This window comes from Spermophilus citellus (genome assembly GCF_964194105.1).
Source record: "Spermophilus citellus genome assembly, chromosome: X".
Lineage (NCBI taxonomy): Eukaryota > Metazoa > Chordata > Mammalia > Rodentia > Sciuridae > Spermophilus > Spermophilus citellus.
Window position 1 is genome coordinate 44,899,849 of NC_138190.1, and position 19,066 is coordinate 44,918,914.

At 45.5% G+C, this 19,066-nt stretch overlaps 2 protein-coding genes across 3 annotated transcripts in view; both read left to right on the plus strand.

The window, feature by feature from the left end:
- The first annotated feature begins 867 nt into the window (after window positions 1–867).
- TSPYL2 (TSPY like 2) lies at window positions 868–7,031 on the plus strand. Its single transcript, XM_081277172.1, has 7 exons — window positions 868–1,890; window positions 3,202–3,279; window positions 3,383–3,494; window positions 3,577–3,722; window positions 3,843–3,937; window positions 4,251–4,972; window positions 6,819–7,031. The coding sequence occupies exons 1-7, from the start codon at window positions 1,087–1,089 to the stop codon at window positions 6,965–6,967; spliced, it is 2,106 nt and encodes a 701-aa protein (XP_081133298.1). The 5' UTR covers window positions 868–1,086; the 3' UTR covers window positions 6,968–7,031.
- A 7,223-nt stretch (window positions 7,032–14,254) lies between these two features.
- Window positions 14,255–19,066, plus strand: part of KANTR (KANTR integral membrane protein) — a 28,324-nt gene continuing 23,512 nt past the window's right edge. For both annotated transcript variants that reach the window (XR_014020033.1, XM_081277535.1), the window contains exons 1-2: window positions 14,255–14,607; window positions 14,725–14,799. The gene's annotated coding sequence lies outside the window, so the exon portion shown is untranslated. The remainder of the gene's footprint in view (window positions 14,608–14,724; window positions 14,800–19,066) is intronic.

The following is a 19,066-nucleotide window of genomic DNA, read 5'->3' on the forward strand; positions in this document are numbered from 1 at the left end:
CTACATCTCTTTATGAACTAGGGATGCCTAATTTAGAGAAGAAGCTCAGAGAGGTGCAGTGATTTGATTAGGGTTACAATGTGAGGGTCACACTCATTCCAGACCCAAAGCCAGAATTCCACTAACCACCATGCCTCGCCAAAGACCATCCATCTCTGGTCAAAAACAAAATCTTAAGATATAATTAAAAGCAGTATACATGGAGGAAAGGATGGAAGGGAAGAGAACTGTTCAATAGATTAAGAGAAAGTCCTAGAAAAATCTAGCAGATGAGCTGAATCGCTATCATTTTTTATGACGCAGAGGCAGTTACTTTTTTGTGTAAGTATTGTTTCTAGAACCATTTTGCAGAGATGGAAAATGCCACGTCAAAACCTAGACCCCAAATCAAAGACCTTGAGTGCCTAAACTGCAGGAGCGCTAGGGCAGCCGGCACCCTAAGTGGATACATTAGAGTTGACCACGGGGGCAGAAGCAGGAGATGGGGGAAGGGGCAGATTTAAGAAGTGCGTAGTTGCTGAGGAGAGGGGGCGGGGGAACGATAGCGAGGCTCTTCGATTTTATTTGAGCACATCCTGCTCACTGCGTTTGTTTTTCGTCTTGTTTTTTGGTCTTCAGAACCACTGGTACTTTTCCCATTGGATAAACGTTTTAAGAGTGAGGGAGAGGGGCTTCTTCCCCTAGCTTTCCTCGCAACCAATCGTTTGGCAGTTTTCCTCTCTTCGCCGGGGTAGCCAGCCCGCTGATTCGCGGGTTTGAGGAGAGCCAATCGGAAAGTGATGACGTGTAGTGTTGGCAAGCAGATTGCGTGAGAGCGGGCAGGGGTCGCAGGAACGCGAGCGCCGCCGCGGCGGCCGGCAGCCAATGATGAGGCAGGCAGGCTCCTTGCGTCAGGCAGTGGGCGGGGCCTCGCGATTGGCGCGGAGGGAGTAGGGCAAGCGCTGTGGGAGGGAACGCCAGAGCGAGGCGGTGAGCGGAGCTGTTCGCTTGAGGCGCAGCGGCTGCACTTGAGGTGTAACTGGTAGCGGCGGCCGGCCAAGAGCAAAGGAGCTAGTGCTATCTCCTGAGCTTGTGAGCGCGGTCACCATGGACCGCCCAGATGAGGGGCCTCCGGCCAAGACCCGCCGCCTCAGCGGCTCGGAGCCCCCTCAGCGCGATCCGCCGCCGCCGCCTCCCCCGCCGCCGCCGCCGCCGCTCCTGCGACTGCCTCTCCCTCCACCCCAGCAGCGCCCCAGGCTCCGCGAGGAAACCGAGGCGGCACAGGTGCTGGCTGATATGAGGAGGGTGGGACTGGGCCCCGCGCTGCCCCCACCGCCACCCTATGTCATTCTTGAGGAGGGGGGGATCCGCGCGTACTTCACCCTGGGTGCTGGTGGTCCCGGCTGGGATCCTGCGATCGAGTCAGGGTATGGGGAGTCGCCCCCTCCCACAGGGAGCCTGGAAACACTCCCGCCTTCCGAAGCCTCTGGGGGGAGCCTGGAAATTGACTTTCAGGTTGCAGAGCCCAGCAGCCTTGCAGGAGAGAAGGCCCTAGAAACCTGTAGCTCAGGGGGGTGGGGGCCCCAGATGTTAGTCGGTCCAAAGAGGAAGGAGGAGGCTGTCATCATAGTGGAAGATGAGGATGAGGATGAAAAGGAAAGTGTGAGGAGGAGGAGGCGGCGGCGGCGGAGGAAGCAGAGGAAGGTGAAGGAAAGCAGAGAGAGAAATGCTGAGAGGATGGAAAGCATCCTGCAGGCACTGGAGAGCATTCAAATGGACCTGGAGGCAGTGAACATCAAGGCAGGCAAGGCCTTCCTGCGTCTCAAGCGCAAGTTCATCCAGATGCGAAGACCCTTCCTGGAGCGCAGAGACCTGATCATTCAGCACATCCCAGGCTTCTGGGTCAAAGCAGTATCCTTCTCATCGATACTCATGGGCCAGAAACCCATGACAGAAAAGGAGACGTGGGGGAGGGACAGAAAGGGTGAAGGGATGTCTGGGAGGGCCAGAGATGGGGGTGAGCCCCCTATCGGAAGGCTGACTAGATTGGGTAGAAGAGGGATGGAAGGAGGAGGGCAAAACAGCAGAGAAGCTGGACTGGAGATGTTGGGGGGAGCACACAATAAAAACTGGACCACATATGGGAAGAGTGGGGGAAGAGGAGAAGCATAACATTAAAAAAAATGGATCACAAACAGTGAAAGGGGGAGGGTAACAGGGGAGCACAGCAGAAAAATTGGACCAGAGATGGTGAAAGGAAAAGGGGAGGGGCATACAGAAGATGAACTGACTCAGACAGTGAAGAGGGAGGAGAAAGGCAGAGAAACTGCCCAGAGAGGATGTTTAAGGCACAGAGGGCTCTGCAAGCCTAGTTGTCTACTTAGACACTAGGAGACCTCAATCCTAGCTGAAGTTGGGAGGGGATGGAGGAGAGGGCATTTGGGAGGGGCTGGAGCCTCTGAAAGGCCAGGAGAGAATTACCTGGGTATGGAGATCAAGGGGTTAAATGAAGGAAAAGGGAGAATAGGAAGAATCCCATTCACTGTTCCTGATTGTTAAGCTCATCCCTGGGGAACACATATACATGTAACATGTTAGGAACATGTAGGTTTAATATCTTAACAGAATTACATGGAGACAGACCCCTGGCATCCTGATATAAATATCATGTGATCACAGGCCCTCAGCGCACTGGCATACAGTATCATGTAGTCACAAGATTTCAGCCCCCAGACAGTGTTATGTAGCCATAGCTTCTCAGCACACAGACATATAGCATCACTTGAACACAGACTCTAAGAGCCATTCACACAACATCATGTGGATGCAGACCCTTGACACCCACTTAGAGGCCCTCAGTAACCGGATACATCATCACTTGGGGCCTTCAGCCCGCAGATACATAGTATTTTGTGAACACATACCCTCAGCATCCAGAGATATCACATGGACATAGATCCTCAGCACCCAGACACAGCAAATATGAACCATGGCAAGGCTACCTAACAGATTTAACATTACATAAACACAGGGTCTCATCACATAAATTGTATCATGGGAATAAAAGTATGCTTTTATAAAGTATGCTTGCTCTACACATATCACATCAATATAGAAGAAATCCTCCTGCTCCAGCCTCTCTTTTGCTCTGCCCTGCCTGGCCTTCCCTCCCTCCCTCACATTGAACAGTTAATCCTTGACCTAAACTGCTCCACTCATCAGTTCCTCAACCACCCCAGAATTTCAATCTTGATCAACCAACGAGATGAAGACATTTTCCGCTACTTGACCAATCTTCAGGTCAGGCCAAAGAGGAACACCAAGGAATCTGGTCCTTAAAGGTGAGGGGGGTGGGAGGTACCGTTGGGGGAAAAGATTCCACCATTGCCACCACCCTGAGCAGGTACAGGATCTCAGACATATCTCCATGGGCTACAAAATGAAGCTATACTTCCAGACAAACCCTTACTTTACAAACATGGTGATCGTCAAGGAGTTCCAGCGCAACCGCTCGGGTAAGTGGTGGTCCCAAGGTAAATCCATGTCCCCCTGTCTGTCCTTATCCAGTCCTGTTTCTATGGCCTCCTCTTCCCATAGGCCGGCTGGTGTCTCACTCCACCCCTATTCGCTGGCACCGGGGCCAGGAACCCCAGGCCCACAATCGCAGGAACCAGGACACCAGCCACAGCTTCTTCAGCTGGTTCTCAAACCACAGCCTCCCAGAAGCTGACAGAATTGCTGAGGTGAGGACCCTCTTGGCATTTGCAGAGAAGGCTTTGCTAGGCTTTCCCTGAGTGTCTGGGGAATTGGATGTAAGGTCTGGCACTTATACACATGGCTCTGTTCCCCTTCTCTTTCAACAGATTATCAAGAATGACCTGTGGGTTAACCCTCTACGCTACTACATGAGAGAAGGGGGCTACAGGGCAAACAGAAAGAAGCAAGAAGAGAAGGAAAGGTGATGGGGGAATTGGTGGTTGAGAAATGGTTTGTTGGACATGGAGCAAAGACTAGATTAGTATTATACAAGATTTATGGAGCTGCAAGGGACCTTTGGGATAATCTAGTGCAATGTTTTATAAGTGAAGAATGACTCCCAGAAATGGCCTGAGGGTTACACAGTCAAGGGCAGAAATGGGACTCTTCCTAGCCTAACATCATTCCTTGGAGCCCTTGTAGCCTACTGCCTTCCCATTTACTTACAATTTTTCAGTGTTTTCCCTGGGTTTATCTCCCACTAACCCCATACTTAGCCTGAAACTTCCCCACAGTAAAGCCAAGGATGAATTTGAGATGGTGATCATGGAAGACGCTAATGACTATTATGCCATGGGAGACGTTCTCAGCGAGATCTCAGACATTGATGAGACCACTGACAATGAGACTATTCATGATATCAAGATTTCTGACTTCATGGAAACCACCGACTACTTCGAGACCACTGACAATGAGATAACTGACATCAATGAGAGCCTGTGTGACAGTGAGAGCCCTAACCACATTGAGAACCCCAACAACCAGATCGCTGACAGTAGTGAGAGTGCTGATGATGAGACCACTTACAATGAGAGTACTGATGACAATGAGAGCACTGACGACAAAAATGAGAATCCTGAAAACAATGAGAATCCCAACAAGAGTGTTGATAGTGACAACAAGAACCTGGACAGTGACAACCGAGGCATCAGTGGCAACCTTGCCATCAGTGCCAACAACCAGGACAGCAGTGATAGTGACAACGGAGATGAGGGCAGTGATGATGAAGATAATGATGGCAATGAAGGTGACAATGAGGGTAGTGATGATGATGGCAACGAGGGTGACAATGAGGGAAGTGATGATGACGACAGAGACATTGACTACTACAAGAATGATATTAACATCTTTGACAAGGATCAGGATAACAGCTCCAATCAGGATGACTATGAGGATGAGGTAGAGATCATCTCTGAAGACTCAGTGGAAGAAGAAGAGGAGGAGGGCAGTGAGGAAGGTGAGCTAGACTCTTTTTCTTTCAGAGAAAGCCTGGAACAGGGTATCCAGCTACTAACTGTCTTTTCTTCTGAAGGAAAGAAAAAACCTTCTATGCAGCTTTTTAAATAAAGGAAGGTCAGAGAGCATTTAATTTATAAATGTAACAAAACCAAACAAAAAAGTTCAATTCTAGGTGATAGAACTGTTCTAGGTTGTAACAGAGCAAAAGACATAAAAGTAGACAAAAATATAGGAGATAGTGGTGGAAAACTAAAAGTAAACACACACACACACACACACACACACACACACACATACGTGGAAAAAAGTGGCAAATACATTACAGTTCAGCACTCTGTACCCAGATCCCTGGTTTTGTGAGAACTCCCAGGCTTGTTTGGGCAGCTGAAGGTGAAGTGACAGTTTCCTTTGTAAGCTTAGAGGATGGAGCAGCTAATTCTAACTCAAGAGTGGGGAAGAGGGTGGGAAAGCTAGAAAAAGGAGGTGATACTTGAATTGGAAGCTGCATTCCCAATGAAGAGCACTGTGGAGCATTTTCCATGGAATGGATAGTGTGAACAAGGACCTAGAAGAGTGAAAATGCATGGTTTGTTGGGCAAGGGTTCCAAAATTGTCTCCTGAGAACCATTTTATCAGTTTTGAAAGTTGGTCCTCACAGAAGGGTTCAGTGGTCATACATGTTACATACAATAATTTCCTCTTATAGAATCACACATATTATTAGCACCTTAAAGACTAAGAAAACCTACTGTGAAAAAAAACCTATTTCACTTTGCAGGTCTCAACATGTTTAAACTTCTTTTTTTTTAAAGAGAGAGTGAGAGAGGAGAGAGAGAGAGAATTTTTTTTAATGTTTATTTTTTAGTTCTCGGCAGACACAACATCTTTGTTGGTATGTGGTGCTGAGGATCGAACCCGGGCCGCACGCATGCCAGGCGAGCGCGCTACCACTTGAGCCACATCCCCAGCCCCATGTTTAAACTTCTTGACCACAGAAGTTATCTAAGAACACATTTTTGGGAAATGAGGAAGCATTGCACAAGGGGGTTTAAGGGAGAGATAAGTATTTGAGGTAACTCCTAAATTTGGTTCTGACCCAGAAGACTGGTAAAGGAGGTATTTGAGCTTGATTCTAAGCAGACAGAAGAGAAGTGTCATTCCCGCCCCCACCTGGTGGAGAGGGAGATAGACTGGGTGAGAAAACCAACCACTCCTACAGATTTTGGCCATGGGCTCCCTAGCAAACATCATTTCAGACAGGGGTGGGTCATCAAGGATAATGGCGTTGGATGAGTGAGTGGCCTCAATTTAGATTTATTTTTCAGGTAGGGTAGGGGAACTGAGGAAGTTGTCAGTCCTCTTCTTCCACCTGATGGCAAGTCCAAGAATGGGAGGCAGAGCTGTCTGCCCAACCCTGGGGTGGTAGTGGGTGTGGGGAATTGGGCTGAAAAAGACAGACTGGGGCCTGTTTGCACCAGACTGGGGAAAAGAAGTGAGGGAGCTGCCTGGGGATGAATAGGTTTATTCAGCTGAGGTCTGAACTCAGGAAGAGCCAGATTGAGGAATGGGGGGTGAGGGGACAGAAAAAAAGCTACTTTCAGAAATGTATCAATTTTGACAGGACAGAGGCAGGGAGCCCACCCTGCCTTCATGCCTCCTTCCTACCCCCGCCCCCCACCCTGTGGGATTGAGTCTGTGGGCATGTGCTGACACAAACAGAGCTGCTTTTTCCAAGCAGAGGCGCTTGGAAAGTGGTTCCAGGCCCTCAAAGGCCCTGGCTGTATCTTCTGTTCCTTTTCAGAGTGACATCTAACTGCCCTTCCTTGCCTCTCTCCCCTGTGCAGGCAGTGAACAAAGCGAAGATAGCTATGAGGAGGAAAGAAGCTACGAGGAGGAAGGAAGTGAAATCGATTCAGAAGATTCTGACATTGAGGAGGTGCTTCAAGTCCCAAACGCTTGGGCCAACCCGGGGAAGAGGGGGAAAACCGGATAAACATCTTACCCTTTTGGGGGGTCTCTTCTCTGTATCCCCCTCCCCCTGTCCCGTTTCCCACCCCCTCAGCTAGGGCCACGCGGCTCCACATTGCACTTCTGGGGGGTGACCGACTTCGTACACGGGTTTAAAGTTTATTTTTATGGTTTAGTAATTGCAGAGTTCTTATTTTGGGAGGGGGGAAGGGAGATTCTCCCCCTTTTTGGCCCTCCTCCTCCCGCAGGCTTCTGTGTGCTGCTAAACGTATTTATTGTGATGCCTTGGTCAGGGCCCCTCTAGCCCCCTTCTCCTTGTTAGTGTTGGCCCCAGCCCCTCTTCCTGTGGAGTGGACACCCTGATCCCAAAGCGGAGAGGGTCCTTGTGGCCTTCATCGCAGCTGTGCAGTAGCCTTGAAGGCTCTGTTGCCACCCTGTTCTACCAAGTCTCTCTCTTTCCATCCTTTTCTTCTTCCCTCCCCCCTCACCGTGCGCTAGCCCGCCTAGGTGTCTATGCAAGGCCGCTTTGCCATTGCGGTATTCCTGTCCCCGCTCCCCCAGAAGTCCCGCCTCTTTTCCCTGTGAACCCTGATGATCCTAATAAAACTGAGCAAATTCAAAGTGCCGCTTCGAGTCTTTTGTCCGCCCTAGTGTGTAGTCTCTAGCGGCCAGTCTTCCAACAGGCCAGCACGAAGCCTCCTAGCCTACGCAATCGCCTCCAAGATGGTAGTTGCTGGGGGTTCTGCAGACCTGGGGCAAGCTCCTCCAGGCCGCAAAGGCGTTGCGTCAGACCATTGCGGACCATCCTGACCAATCGCAGGGTGAGGTTGAGGAAGCCCCTCCCTGTCGCGGCGGTCGCTTTAGACCCAGCCAGGTAGCAAAGAGCTTCCCACGCCTTTCCTTTGACGCATGCGCAAAGAGATGTTCTGAGCCTGAACTTTAATTTATTCGGTGATTCATCTGTTCATTTCTAGTGCGTCAAGTCTTTCTTGGGGCCTAGTGTTAGCTAGGCGTGGGGAAGCCAGAAGAATCCATTTTTTTCTCGTTCTTACGTAGTAAAAAAAAAAAAAAAGCTACGATATCAGTCCGGATATCACAACACAATCTTTGGGGGGTGGGGGTGCAGAATCCCTGTAGCTGGACCTAAGGGAGAAGTCAGGAATAAAGAGGGCTGAGGCTGAGGAGTTTCTATACAGATAAAGGCAGAACAAAGGGAATTCACTCTATAGTTGTGCGGTGGGGTGGGGAATCGATGGGGTGAGGAGTCGGGAGTTGGGCATCTGAAAAGCAGGCTTTGTCTGGGAAACCTTGGAAAGACTGAGCTGTATTTAATTTTGGACCTAGTAACTTTATTTCCACGGACACCAGAAATATTTCCCACATTCGTCTGGACTATAATAACTTTTAGACAAATATTCGGGTCGGTATTTTACAATATATCTCCCGAACTTTCCATTTAACGCCTTTATTTTGCAGGAAGGATTCAGATAAGGTCAGATTTGCGTTTTAGAGACAGCCCTCTGCTGGCTGTCAGGAGAACGGATGGGAAGGAGGAAAAAGCTGTGAGGAAGTTGAAGCTATACCTCAGATGAGAAGGTACCATGGGGATGGATATGGTAGGGTTTTAAATATATATATTTATTTTAATTTCAGAGTAGTTTTATATTTAAAGAATTACTACGAGGACAATACAGAAATATCCTGTATACCCCACAGCCAGTTTCCCTGATTATCAACATCTTACTTTAGTGTGGTGCATTTATTGCTGTTAATGAACCAGTATCAGCACATTATTATTAGCCGAAGTCCACTCTTTGTTCAAGTTTCCTTAGTTTTAACTCATTGTCCTTTGTCTCCTCCGGGATCTCATCCAGAGTACCATACTACATTTAGTTGTCATGTTTCCTTAAGTTCCTATTGACTGTGACACTTTCTCAGGATTTCCTTGTTTTTGATAATCTGGAGTCATCAATATTTAAGAAGTACTGGTCAGGTATTCTGTAGAATATCCCTTCACTGGAATTTGTCTGATGTTTTTCTCATGATTAAACAAGACAGAGTGTTAGTTACCTTTTGTCTCTGTGACCAAAGTACCTGACAAGAACAACTAGGGGATGAAAAATTTATTTAGGGCTCACAGTTTCAGAGGTCCAAGTACATGATTGGCCTACTCCCATTGCTCTGGGCCTGAGATGAGGCAGAACATCATGATGAAAGGGCATGATGGAAGAAAACTGTTAGTTCATGGCACCCAGGAAGCAGAGGGGGAGGAGGAGCAGGGACAAGATAAGAGTCCCAGGGCCCATTCCCAGTGACGTACTTACTCCAGCCATGCTCTACTTGCCTACCGTTACCACCCAGTAGTCCATTCCAATTTATTAATCCATCAAATGTATTAATCCACTGATGAAGTTATAGCTCTCATAATCCAATATTTTCATCTCTGAACTTGCTACATTGCCTAACATATGAGCTCTTTGGGGGATATTTCTAGATTCAAACCACAACATGGGAGGAAGACCACAGAAGTAAAATGCTATTCTAATCATATCATATCAAGGGCTTGTATTATCAACATGATTTATTGCTGTTGATGTTAACTTTGATCATATGGCTGAAGTAGTGTCTGTAGGTTTCTTCACTCTAAAGCTAGTCCTTTTTTGTGCTGCTGTAATCTTTGGAAAGAAGCCACTATATGCAGCTAATGTTTAAGGAGTAGGGAGTTATGCTGCATTTCCTCGAGAGGAAAGTATCTAAAGTAATTAGAATTCTTCCATATGAGAAATCTGTCTATTACACGAGAGCTTTTAAGTTACTGAAATTGCCAGGCTTTAGATATAGAAGGAGAAGGATTGAGAGGAGTCAGGCTGAGTGTCACATTGCGGTGGAAACTTTGGCAAGGCCCCTTCCCTCTCTGGGCATGTCTCTTGAAATGGCTGGAATGCCAGATCATGGACATAATTCTCAATGCTTCTGATGAATGTTTTGGGAAGAGAATGGAGGTTTTAATATCTCTGGTTCTGATCTTGACTCATTTTGTCAGAGCTGGGTAAAAAGGACTGAGGCTTAGAAAGGGAGAAACATTTAATCAGTTATGGTGGTGCACACCTGTATTCCCAGCTACTCACAAGGCTAAGACAGGAGGATAGCTTCAGCCTATGGGTTTAAGACCAGCCTGAGAAACATAGTAAGATTCCATTTCAAAACAAAAAGAAACTACTTTTAAAAGAAGAAAAGGAAACAACTTGCCCAAGATAATGTAGTACCTCAGGGCTAGAACAAAGAAAAGAGTGCAGAACCTTGAATCAAGGCATCTTGTGCAGAGTCAAAAGAGACATCTTCCTACACTATCTGGAGCCAGTCCCCTGAGCACATGTGAAGAGCAAAGGGAGAATGGGAGGCAGCAGGGCAAAGGCCCTGGTGTGGGCCAGGAAGGTGTGAGCCCGGCAAGAGGATCCCAGCCAGTCTGAGAGGTAGCCAGCTGATTATTCTTGCCTCAGTCTGGTCTACCTCACAATGTGACTCCCTCATCCTCTCTAGAGGGCCTCAGTTTTCCCATATATAATCTAAGGCAAATCATGCTGGGACATCAGTCCAGGAGAAACAACTTAAGTTCCCAAGATAGAATCTAGTTTTGAAGATAGTCTCTCAAGTTTAGCCTTCTTTGTGCTCTTCCCTGATTTCTCTCTGCACCCCAATCAAATTCCCAGCCCCTCAAGTTGATATATGAGGCTTCTCTTCATCCACCCTGTCAGAGAGGGCCTTTGGTCTGCAAGGACACTCTTCGGAGCCAATAATGAGATTCTAGTATAGTTGTCCAAGGTGCTCATGTCCAGGGCTAAGGCATAAGAATGAAGAAGTAAGAGACCCTCATGAAAAACAGCACCCCTTAAGATTAAGCAAGTAAAAACTCTGAAGGGGCAGATGAGACAGCTCCCATCCCTGAAAAGGGCAAATGTACTTCAGGGACTTTAACTCTTAGCTTATAAGCTATTAAAAGCATGGCATGTGCTCTCTCACTGCTCTCCCATCTTAACTCAAGGCTCATGGGGTATTAAAAGCATTTGTGCTTTCCCCCACTCCCTCACTCAGTCACTTTCAAATAGTATTGTGGGCCTTAGAAACCAGGTGCATCATTAAAGCCAGAACACCCTCTTCATGACTCTCTAAGGACAAACAACATAAAAGATAAAGCTGTTGAGGACTCACTGAAACAACAAATTCCTAGGCCCTTGAACTTGTTACTTGCATGATTTATGTTTTCTTCCACTCTCCACCCATGTGCTCTCTTAACAGCTGCAACAACTCATCCTATCACAGGGCAAAGAGGTTTATGCAGGTTGTGGCATCAACATGAAAAATGTAACATTTGACACCAGGATGATGGGCTGACTACCCCTACCTCATGGTTAAAGTGCTTCCCAGGAGAAGAAAAACAGCTTTTAAAATACACCTAAAACCAATTGACATTCCTCAATTCAAGTTCACCCCTACTACCCTTTCACATGAATAAAATAAGCTCTTTCTCTTTGTTTTGAGAGGCACTTGACATTCTCTTGGTCAGTGATGTGCCTCCTTTCTGTTCCAGCAAGAATTCCCAATGGAGTCTTGTTTCCATTGCAGTTGTGCCTTTATCTGCTTCTTCTGATGGAGGGCAGAAGAAACCACCAAGCCCTAAGAGGAGGAGAGGACATTTTTTTGCTTAGAATGACATCTTGTTCCCTGTGCCCTCAGTCCTTAAACTAGACCTCCAAAGGAAAAAAAAAGAAGAAGAAGACTGTTCAAAAAGGTCTTTAGGGACACATCTAGCTCCAAAATGTAGTCTTCTTCTTTAAGGTCCCATTAGCCGGGACCTTAAACAGAAGCCAGGAGGATGAATTGTTGAGAGCCACAGCCGAAGGGGCCCCAGCAAACTTCCAGCTGCCAGGTAATGATTGGCTCACAGTGGCCCCAGCAAACTTCTAGCTGCCAACTGATTGGCTCCTCTGCGGTGATGCTCATTGGGCTGTTTCTCCGCCCTTTCAGACCAGGGAGCTGCTCATTGGGGGACTTTTTTTTGGCTCCGCCCACGTGACCCAGCCAATCGGCCTCAAGAGCAGGAGGAATGAGGGAGAGAGAGGCTTGTGAGAAGCCGGTGGTGGCAGTTGGGCTCTGAGGGTTTTTCCTGAGGAGCTGTGTGGTGTGGTGTGTGGTTCTAAAAATAAAGTTCGTTTCTTTTGACAAGTGGCTCCTGAATTGTGCCCAGCCAGACTGTGGCAATGAATAGTCACACATCCAACGTGCCCCAGGGCCTGATCCCATGCTGAACTTGTCCTAGTATCCTTCACAGATTATCTACCTCTGAAGCAGACGGCCCTGTTCCTGAGTATGAGGTTCCCACTGTTTCCTAGGGCCAGACCTTTAAAGTGCTATTCACTTCTGTGAAGAGAATCAGTTTTGGCAATGACAAAAGTAGATTCAGAAATGTCCCTTATTCTTAGGTGACCAAAAGGGCCAGCACTGGTTCTCTCAAGCAAGGGTGTGAAGGACGATTGGGGAGGAATCCTGTTATTCATTCAGTAAGTACTCATTGACACCTACTGTGTGCCCCATACTAGAATGGGTGACAGGGATAGAATAAGAAAACAAGAGAGACCAAATATTTGTCTTTCTGGAGTCTGGGTTCAAGTTCAATGTTTTGTACCTCTTTGGTGATCTAATTAAGCCCATGGATCTTTTCTCAGGAAAAAAAAAATACCTCTTTAGTGCCTAAAACAAAATATGTAGAATTACAAAGGAAAACTATTATATTGAAATATAGTTATCAAAATATGGAAAAAGAGCCAGGTGTGGTGGTACACGCCTTTAATTCCAGCAGCTTGGGAGGCTGAAGCTGGAGGATTGCAACTTCAAAGCCAGCCTCAGCAACTTGGTGAGGTCCTGTTCAAAATAAAAATAAAAAGGTTTGTGGATGTAGCTCTGTGGTAGAGTACCCTGGTGTGTGTGTGTGTGTGTGTGTGTGTGTGTGTGTGTGTGTATACACATATAATATATAAAGCAAATATGTGCTAGAGTAATATATGTGCTCCCCATTAATTCATTAAATCATAAGATCTTATGGAGGATCTAATAAGTATTGTGATTTTTATTTTTTCACTTTGTAGTACCAGGGATTGAACCTAGAGGTGCTTAACCAGTGAGACACATCCCCAGCCCTTTTTATATTTTATTTTCAGACTGGGTATCACTAAGTTATTTAGGGCCTTGCTTAAGTTGTTGAGGCTAGCTTCAAACTTGTGATCCTCCTGCCTCAGTCTCCTGAGTTACTGGGATTACAGGTGTGCACCACCATGCTTGGCTAGTATCATGATTTTTAAAACAGTGATAAGATTATATATTTCAAGAGATCCACAACATCTATAACGTGATGTAAAAATCTCTGTGATTTCTATTGGGGACAGTCACCAATAATAGTAGTAGTATGGTTAGTTACTTTTTATTTTTTCCTTTTTGTGATGCTGGGCTTTGCACATGCTAGGCAAGGGCTCTACCACTGAGGCACACCACCAGCCCATTAGTTATATTCTTAATTGAGAAAACACTAAATTTTAGTTATTAGAGAGGGAAAGAATAAAGACATAAATTTTTTGCAACCCAAGTTTATGGGCTTTTCCAAACTCTATCCCCAGACTCACCCGGAGGTCTGTGAAACTCAAAAACCTACATTAATAGAAGGTTTTTTTCCTGTCTTTCCTTCCTTCTTAAACAGCTTTCCTTTGGAAGATATAAGCCTGCGTTTTATTCTGGGTAATTGTTGTGTGACTTCAAGGCAATTGGTTTGCCTCTCTGGACCATAGTCTTCTTTGCCTGAACGTGGGAAAGGCAAGAATTTGGAGAGTCTTTAATTATTTATGCCACAGTCAATTAATTTGTGTTCTCATTTAATCATCACAACATTGTGGGGAAAAGTAAATATATTCCCATTTCACAGGTGGTTAAACTGAGGCTACTAGCGAGGTTGTCACTTGACCAATATCTCTGGAAGTTGTAGGGACCGGTGTGAGATGTCCATATTCCCATAACCACTTCAACCTCCATGAATGGAAATAGGAATTCTGCTCTCCTAGAGAGACATCTGGTTCAGAAATCCTTGCACGTAGGTGTGGAGCTTTGAGAAACTGGGGTTAAAGTCGCGTCGCTTGGTAAAGCAATGCAAGGGCTAGGTGACTAATGGGAGAGTTCGGTGACTCACGCCTAGCCCGGCTTGGGGCTTCGCGCCTGCGTGTTCGCCGCTACACCCCCGTCCGCCCCCGGGCTCCACTAAGTCCTGCCGAATAGACCGGCAAAGGGCAATGAGAAACTCTCTCTTCCCGGCCAATCCTCTTAACGGATGGGTTAGGCTCGTAAACCAATCAAAGACCCCCGAAGGGGCGGAGTTTTCCTCAGCTTGGATCCCTGCCTGGGGGGTAAAAATAAAGTGTTTCCATTTTCAGCCAATCCCAGGGAAGGCAGAAGGCACTCTTCCAATGGGAGCCGAGGAGCCGTCGGTAGCGGTGGAGGCCTGTGACCCCGCTAGCTCCGGAGCCGGCAGGAGGGAAGCGTCCAGTATATTTGCGAGATCGCGCTGAGGGCCCCTGACATCTCTTCGCGCCTGGCAGCAGCGGCGCCGACGGCTAGAGGTGTCTGGTGAGAAGCCGTAAGGATGGGGGTGGTGGGGGAAGCAGAGGGGAGAAGAGGCCCGCCCAGAGCGCGTGAGGGGTGGGGCCTGGGCGAGCTTTTACCTGGGCGGCCTCTCAACCCTAGGTCAGCGGGTGGTGGAGGATCGTACGGGTAGCCGAGGGAGGGCGAGTGCTCCTGAGATCCCCAGAAGGCGCCCAGGTGAGTACCCTGCGGACCCCACCGCTGAGCCCACCCTCCGCTGATCCCAGTCCCTTGGGAAATGATTCTGTGTGGGTCTGCCGCTCACGTGATCGTCTGCGTACCTCTCTGTCTCCCTGTCTACCCCCACCCCACTGTTTCTGTCTGTCTCGCCCTCTGAGACATACTAGACAGCCCAGATATAAGAGGCAGAATCCTGACCCAATCAGTTAAAACTAGCTTTGAAACCTTGGGCTACTTTACTTATCTGGGCCTCAGTTTCACCATCTGTCTAATGGGGCCCTAATAATCTCTATTTGAGATAGTAATGCATGTGCATCACTTTGCCCAGCACCAGGCCCCTAGAAAAAAATCAATAAATAATGACTGTAGTAATTGAAAAGAATATTGTCTCTCTTGGTCTCTGTTTTCTCCTTATCTGTCTCTGGCCCTTGCCCATTGGGTCTTTTTTCTGAATGCTTCTGTCTTTCTGTTATTTTTCCTTTTTCAGCCTGTCTCTTCCCAGCCTCAAAGAGGTTAGAAGTGCCCTGTTTATAGCAGTGTGCTTGGCCTGAGGGCAGGGTAAAAAATGGAGCCTGGCCTTGAGATGCTCTGGTCTGTGAAGGAGAGAACCTTCTTTGTTTCCTGGCCTATTCTGTTAAACAGGTAGAAAGATCACGATTACAGGCACACACCTGTAATCCCAGAGACTTGGGAGGCTGGGGCAGAAGGATCACAAGTTCAAAGCCAGCCTCAGAAATTTAAGGAGGCTCTAAGCAACTTAGCAAGACCCTGTATCAGAATAAAAAATAATAATTAAAAAGGGCTGGGGATGTAGCTCAGTTGTAAAGTACCCCTGGGTTTAAACCTCAGTACCCCTCCACACATAAAAAACCCCTTCATCCTGCATAACATTAGTCACCACAAGAAGCCTATCAATTTCCTGGTTACATCTCCATGCATCCCTGGGCAACCTCTTTTCTGTCCTTATCGGGAAGTCCTTCTACCAAGCCTTCTGAAACTCACCTTCAGGCATCAGCCACCCATTCCCCCATTCTCATCCTGGCTTTAGAATACTCCCTTCATTTTCTTGCCATATCTTGGTCTTTCTGAAACCTATTGGACCTACACTCTATAATGTATAATTTGAAATATTTGAAATGCCCCCTTCACTATTCTTAAGTGAAGTGCATACAAAGTAGAATCTGTCTGCACACATAATTCCCTCCCAACCAATATAATGTCCTAATTGTAATATAAGGCAGAAATAAAGAAAGAATAGTTTAAAAGGAAACAATATGCATTTCAGTACATACAGGCTAGGATAGGACTCTACTAGAAGACATAATGAAATGGTCTTGCACATAATGATACTTGCACCTGTAAATGTGACAGCTACATGTGTATTGATTGGTGAAACCACAGGTAGGAGTGTGCAGTTTTCCTAAATGGTGAACAATTCTTCTAAACAAAACAATCTTCCCTCAATTTATAAAGTCATTGAATTTCTGGAAATGTTAATATATATTAAAATCCCTGATCTGTTCCCCCTAACCTCCCTGGCCTTATCTGCTACCACTCCCCCAACTCCTTGCTCTTTTTCACTCATTCTGGTCTCCTTAAAGGAAGATAATTGAACACATTAGGTATGTTTCTACCTTTGGGATTTTGTACTAGGCCTTTCCATGTACCTAGTCACATTTCCATGTATCCCAAGTATCCACAAAGCTCATGCCCTTACTTCTTTCAGGCCTCTACTCAGTTGTCACTTTCTCAGTTAGGGTTTACCTTGACCATCTGATCTAAAATTTCAGCTCCCTCCTATCACTAACCCTACTCTATTTTTTCCATAGTATTCTTTATCTTCTTAGATAATAGTCATGTGTCACTTAACAGTGGTGATACTTTCCAAGAAGTGTGTCGTTAGGCAATTTTGTCATTGTGCAAACATAAGAGAGTGTACTTATGCAAACTAACATGGCTATGATGTCCCTAGGTGATGTAATCTTATGGGACCACTGTCATATATATGGTCCTTAGTTGACTATCATTATGCAGCACCTGACTGTATATTATTTACCTCTATTATATTTGTTGTTATTGTCTGACACTCATTTGTAAGCAACAGAAAGATAGCAGTTTTTGTCTTTTTTTGTTCCCTGATGTATCTGTATTACCTAAAACAATGCTTGGCACATAGTAGGCTCTCTCAATAAATGTTGGACAAATAAATGAATGAATGAACAGATTTTTATCAATATGATAGTCTGATACAACATTTTAAAGTTGTACAGTATGCAGAACACTTCTTTATTGTGTGGTATTATCTTGAATATATCTCTGGTCTGTGCCCACTAAATGTCACTAATGATCTCTTACTTTTGTGATAATCAGAAGTGCCCCCAAACACTCCTTGACTGTACACACTGAAAATCACTGTTTTAATGGAGATTTGACTTCCCCCTGAACACTCTGTTCTCCCAGTAGCTCTCACACCCTTCTTACTAGGAGGGTGGGAGGTGATGGTAGGTGTCCTTGCTGCTTATTTCTTATTTTGTGTGTGTGTGTGTGTGTGTGTGTGTGTGTGTGTGTGTGTGTATGTATGTTACTGGGGATTGAATCCAGGGATGCTTTACCACTGAGCTATAACCCCAGTCCTTTTTTTTTTTTTTTTTTTTGAGACTAGGTCTTGATAAGTTGCTGAGGCTGACCTTGAACTTGCAGTCCTCCTGCCTTAGCCTTCTCTATTGGGTGTCCTTGCTTCTAATTGTCTTTTCCAGACATTTTGTCTTCCTCTTCTTTAATCATTATTTGTTTGTTTGTTTTTACAATTGTTAAACTTTTCCAGACATTTTGTCTTCCTCTTCCTTAATCATTATTTGTTTGTTTGTTTTTACAATTTTTAAACTTTCAAATTTTAAAATAATTTCAGAAGAGTTCCCATATATCCTTCACTCGGATCCCCTAAAGGTTAAGAAATTATATAACTATAGTTTATGTATCAAAACGTAGAAAATTAGCCAGCTGCTTGGGAGGCTGAGGCAGAGGAATTGTGAATTCAAATCCAGCCTCAGCATCTTAGCGAGATGCAAAGCAACTCAGTGAGACCCTGTCTTTAACTAAAATACAAAAATGGGCTGGGGAGTGGCTCAGTGTTTGAATACCAGAGTTCAGTACCAATACCAAAAAGAAAAAAAAAATAGAAAATTGGGCTGGGAATGTAGCTCATTGGTGTAGTGCTTGCCTAGCATGAGTAAGGCCCTGAATTCAATCTCTGGTACTACAACAACAAAAAATTAGAAAATTAATATTGGTGCAGTACTACTAATAAAAGTATAGAACTTATTAGACTTCATCAGTTTTTCTGCTAATATATTTTTTTTTCTTGTAGGATCCAATTCATGATTCATCATTATGTCTCCTTAGGCTCTTCAATCTGGACCAGATCTTTAGTCTTTGTCTTTCATGACTTTGATAACTTTGAAGCATTCTGACCAGTTATTTTTATAGAATTTAGGTTTGTCTGAAGTTTGATTGTGATTATATTCCAGTTATATAATTTTGGCAAGAATACCATAGAGGAGATGTTGGCTCTTGAGTGTGTCATATCAGGAGGCACCTGGTATCTTTTTTTCTTAATCTTAATTTTGTTTCTTTTTGTTTAAGGTAAAGTCTTCCAGGTTTCTCCACTGTAGTTACAGCCATGCACCACATAATGATGTTTTGGTCAATGGTGGACACGGATATGACAGTGGTCTCATATGATTCAATTGACTAGTAATGTCATAGTAGTCTTAGTTCGTATAAGTACATTCTGTGATGTTCACACAACTATAAAATTGCCTGACAATACATTTTTCAGAACACATCTCCATTGTTAAGCAACATATAATTGTATTTTTTTTTTGCAGTGTTGGGAATGGAACCCAGAGCCTTGTGCATGCTAGTCCAGTGACCCACACCCTCAGCCATGTACTCTTTGTTCCTCTGTAATTAATAAGTGATCTATGTTGATATTCTTTGAGATTATACAACTATCAGTTACCCTGTTTAAATCTCAAATCATCAGACTCTACCATCCACTGCCCCTCTGTTATGGTCATGTGTAGACATACATACTTGCCCCCTTCCTCATTCCTAGAAATTGTTTAGCTATGAACTCAAGTTTGAACTCTGTATGATTTTAATATCCTCATAAATGATCCTTCTAATGATCCTTCTCATCTCTCATTTCTGTGACCAACTCTCCTATAGAGATCCTGCTTTTTGACTGCACCTCAACCACCCA

Bases quoted from the DNA above. Each gene is read 5' to 3' on its own strand.
- TSPYL2 (XM_081277172.1), top strand. From the start codon at position 1,087: ATGGACCGCCCAGATGAGGGGCCTCCGGCCAAGACCCGCCGCCTCAGC. The intron at 3,495-3,576 runs GTAAGTGGTGGT...CTCTTCCCATAG, and splicing joins GTTCCAGCGCAACCGCTCGG to GCCGGCTGGTGTCTCACTCC. The intron at 4,973-6,818 runs GTGAGCTAGACT...TCCCCTGTGCAG, and splicing joins GGAGGAGGGCAGTGAGGAAG to GCAGTGAACAAAGCGAAGAT.